We start from the raw sequence: 4,251 nt of genomic DNA, 5'->3' as shown, positions 1-4,251 counted from the left end.
GCAGGCGCGCGCGCGCTCTAGAGGGAGGGCGGGGACGGCGTGCGGGGCAGGAGGGGGCCTGCTGCGGGGACGCGCTTTTGCGCCGGTGCGTGGGTGTTGCACCCCACCCACGGATCCCCACAAACTTCAAACGGTCTGAATCGTGGGGTTGCAGGCCTCTGTGTTTCCGCTCTACGATCTCATAAGCTTGGCGGCCGACGAGGCGGCCAGCAGCAGCAGCAGCGGTAGCAGCGGCGGCGGCGGCGGGCGGCAAGACCAGCAGGTGTGGATGCGCGCACGTGCACTCGACCGCGGGCCATGTCCCTAGCCCCAAGGTGGGGGCCAGGGGTTGGCGGCGACAACCGAATGCACTGGCCCGCTCGGCTGGCCAGGGCCGCGGATGCCTGCGTGCGCCGCTTGACCGTGCTCGCGCCTGCCGCTGCAACTTGCGCCCTACCAGGGCCCCGAGACGGAGGCGCTGGCCGAGTGCGCGCGCATTGCGGCGGCCGTCGTGAAGGGCAGCGACTCCCATCTGGAGCTAGCAGCAGAGTACATGGTGCGGGGGCGTAGTGCAACGCATATTAGAGAGGTTCCATTGCCTGCTGTGGATTGCTCCTTGATCGGGCGACACCTTGCGAAGGCCATTGGCAGCCCGCCCCCTCTCATCGCCCACACGGGCGGCGCGCTGCGCCTCGCGGACCGTGCTGCGGCCGCGCGCGCCCTCGACGCCTGCGCGTCGCTTGGGAGCCAGCCCGCCCGCACACGCCCTTCCGTCCTCACCAGTTGCCCGCTCCCCTGTTTTGATTCCCAATTCCCTCGATTTCGCATCGACACCAGGTGCGTGCGGAGGCCAAGTTCGGCCCAGATCACCAGGAGTCGGCCGACGCCGCCCGCGCCTGCCGCGCCGCGCACAGAGCGCGGTACGGCGGCCCCGCCTGCCTGGGGCCGCGGCTGCTTGAGCTCCTGATTGACACGCGGGCCGCCCTGGGGATCGAGGAGGGGCCGGGAGCAGGCGCGTGAGGGGCGGGGGCGGCGCGGGGACGGGAGGGGCACGCGAGCGCGCGCCAGCACGCACGTGGACAGTGCGCGGCAGGCGCCTGGTGGGCGAGCGGGTGCGGTGCGTGCGTCGGAGGCGGGAGCTCAGGCTGTGCATTGGGCGCAGCACGGCGTGCCTATGGAATTGGCAACAGCGCGTCTGCTGCTCCATGTGGTGTAATGGTAGAGGTGTGAGTAACATGCTCATGACCAGCAGTCAAACCCTGGCACGGCCTGGATGACGCCGCGCCCCCTGGCATCGCGAAGCACCGGTGCGGTCAGCTCCTGCGTCACTGCCGGGGGTTGGTGAACTCCAGTACCGTACGCTCGGCTGCGACGTGGCGGATCGCGTTGTGATAGAGGTATCAAAAGAACTTTCACAAACACCCGCGTGCTTCAGATCGAGCCCCGGCTTTGAAAGTCGAAGAGATCGTCTTTCGTTTCAGGCGTCCGAGCGCAAGAGACGACCCCACGTGCGTAGTGGGAGCTTTGTTGTGGACATTGGACATTGCCTGCAGGCTGAGCTCGATGCGGACCGCCACTGCACGCCCACCGCTGCTGCTGCATCGACTTGCCAGCGCTGCGGCGCCACGACCCCATGCACCCCCTCGCCCCGTCCCAACCTGTGCTACGCAGCGGCGCGCGGCGCCATTCAACTCATTTCCGGCTTGGCTTTGGCATCGAGCGCCGCGCCGCCAGCAGGCGTTCCGCGTCGCCCTAGGCGCGGGCAGCGGGGCGCTGAGGCCGCCCACACAGCACCACGGCGCGAAAATGGCGCTGCCGCGGATCTACGCCCCCCCAGACCCCAGCCTTTCTGCTATCCCCCTGCCGGATCTCATAGCAGCCCTCGACGCCGACCTGCGCGCCTCGGAGGCGGCGGCTAGCGGGGATGACAGCAGCAGCGGTAGCACGGGCAGCGGCTGCGCCGGCGATGGCGCGGACGCGGCGTGGCTGTCGACCCACCATCCCGGGTTCCAAAAGGTGGTGGCGCTGCTCGAGGCGCTGCTGGCCCTAGAGCACGTGACCGCGAGCCGCCGCCTGCGGCGCCGCTTCAGGCCGTTCGACCCGCGCGGCGCGCCTGCGCTGGCCGCGGCGCCGCGACCCAAGGCGCCGTCGCCGCGGCCGCAGCAGCAGCAGCAGCCGCAGCAGCAGCCGCAGCAGCAGCAGCAGCAGCAGCAGCAGCAGCAGCAGCAGCGGGCCGCCGCCGCCGCGGCCCGGCAGGAGGCCGAGGCGGCCGAGGCGGAGCGGCTCGACAGGTCCGAGGTTGAGCTGCTGGATGATCTGGTGAACCTGCTGCTTCGCGCCCGCTACTCGCCGCTCACGGCGGCGCAGTGGCGCGACGCGCGCGCCAGCGTCTTCACCTTTGACACCCCCGTGCGCATCGACTGGGCCGCGCTGGACCCCGCGCCGCTGCGGCGCTTTTTTGGGCTGCCGACCACCGCCGGTGCAACGGCTGCCGCGACGGCGGCGGCGCGGGGCGCGGGGTCGTCCCCGGGGGCCTACAGCTTGTTCCCAAGCGCGGGCGGCGCGCGTGGGGGCGACCCGCGGGCGGAGGCGCCGATCCTGCTGCCCGGCGCGTGGCGGGAGCTGCCGGCGTTCAGCGACAGGGTGCTCGTGTTTGTGCGGGGCGTGGGCGCGTCGTCGGCGCGCGGCCAGTACTATGTGAGCGAGAGTGCCGGCGGCCCGTTTCCCCCCTTTGATGATGACTTTTGTGTATTCGGGTGTTTTGCTATCTCTTGCGAAGTAGCATATTGTATGGCACCACATCACTCATGTATCCGTCATATGCAATGAGTGGTGCGGTGACACACCCATTACGTCATCCCAGGCCAAAAGGGATCCAGTGTGCATTTTGGGCCATGTACGCCGATTCGATCTACCCCACCCGCTTACAGCAACACATAGCTGGCTCAATCGGACACCCCCTTTCACCACTCCCCACCCCCTTAAGCCCCATCCCCGGATTGATGCGTCGCGTCGCGCCGCCACGCTGTTTCCTGTTCACGTCAAACTTCACACCAAACTTCGCATCGCTGCAGAACGAGAAGATGGACCTGTTAGTCAACTACATCCTCCTGGAGCCCCTCTCCACCGCCGCCACCCGCGCGTCGCGCGCGCTGCTTGAACCGCTCGTGCGCCGCGCCGCGCCGCTCAGCCCCGCGCTGCGGCGGCTCAACGCGTGGCTGGAGGGCGACGAGGACGGGCACGGCGCCGAGTGGCGGGCGCTTGAAGGCGACAGCCTCAGCAATGGCAGCAGCGAAGGCGGCGGCGGCGGAGGAGGAGGAGGAGGGGGTGTGGACGTGCGGGCGGCGCCTGCGAGGCTCGTCGGCTCCCCGGCGCTCCAACGGCTCGAGTCCGAGGCGGCAGCCGCGGCGGCCTATTCCGGCGCCATGCCGGGGCCCCGGCCGCCGTCCTCCTCGCCGCCGTCGTCGCCCCCATCGTCGCCGTCGCCGCCGCCGTCGCCGCCGCCGCGGCGGCGCGCCGCTCGTTTCGTGGAGCGGCGGTCGCTTCGTACGCTGCTTCCGACGGTTCCGGCGGTGGCGCTGGCGCTGCTGCGTGAAGAGGTGCTGACAGAGCCGACCTGTGAGTGGCGGCTTGCGGGGCGCTTAGTCCAGGCGGCTCTCGGGAGCAGGGTCAGAGAGAGGGTTTCATCTGGCGGACTGGTGGCGGTGCCTTGCGCTGGTGCGCGGCATGGTGCGCAGCGGCTTCGGCCAGATCCCGGTCGTCGTCCTCACCCTCCGCACTGCCCCCGGACTGCCCCGGACTGACTGCATTGCGACTCCCGCCCTGCAAAATTCGCAGTCCGGGAGGTGGTCGTCGTGTACCGCCGCGCGGCGCCGCAGTCCGACCTGGCGCCCGAGCGCCAGGCGCGGGAGCTGGGCCGGCGGGAGGCTCTTGAGCTGTCCGCCGCCACCCGCAAGGCCGCGCGGGACGAGCGCCTGCGAAAGGGCATCGACGCCAAGTCCGGCGCGACCGCATCCGGCGAGCGCACGCCCGCGGCGGCCTCCGTCGTCGGCGGCGCCGTCGGCGGCGCGCTCGGGCGGGCGCTCGCGGGGGCGCTCGGGGAGACGCTCGGCTCAAGCGTGGGGGGCGCGGTTGGCGGCGCCCTGGGGTCGTTCGAAGCCCTGTTCGGCCGCAGCAATGAAGGGCAGGCCGGCGGCGCCGTTGGCGGCGGCGGCGGCGGCGGCGGCGGCGGCGGCGGCGCGGGGGGCGGGGCCGGCGGCAGTCGGGAGGGGG

General features: G+C 71.2%; 2 protein-coding genes across 2 annotated transcripts in view; both read left to right on the top strand.

Annotated features, from left to right (window-relative positions):
* The window catches only part of MNEG_6495 (hypothetical protein), a gene marked incomplete at both ends in the record, with an annotated part of 4,994 nt that extends 3,995 nt beyond the window's left edge, over positions 1–999 (top strand). The window contains 2 exons of the mRNA XM_014045030.1: positions 440–535; positions 817–999. Of these exons, the coding sequence (XP_013900484.1) occupies positions 440–535; positions 817–999 (279 nt within the window). The remainder of the gene's footprint in view (positions 1–439; positions 536–816) is intronic.
* A 786-nt stretch (positions 1,000–1,785) lies between these two features.
* Positions 1,786–4,239, top strand: MNEG_6494 (hypothetical protein; the record flags this gene model as incomplete). Its single annotated transcript, XM_014045029.1, has 3 exons — positions 1,786–2,676; positions 3,054–3,597; positions 3,817–4,239. Coding segments are annotated over 3 exons (1,858 nt in total), but the record flags the coding sequence as incomplete, so codon positions are not given.
* Between the last annotated feature and the right edge of the window lie 12 nt (positions 4,240–4,251).

The sequence above is a fragment of the Monoraphidium neglectum genome, assembly GCF_000611645.1.
Source record: "Monoraphidium neglectum strain SAG 48.87 unplaced genomic scaffold scaffold01059, whole genome shotgun sequence".
Classification (NCBI taxonomy): domain Eukaryota; kingdom Viridiplantae; phylum Chlorophyta; class Chlorophyceae; order Sphaeropleales; family Selenastraceae; genus Monoraphidium; species Monoraphidium neglectum.
Note: the sequence above shows the minus strand (reverse complement) of the source record. Positions and strands in the feature narration are given on the sequence as shown.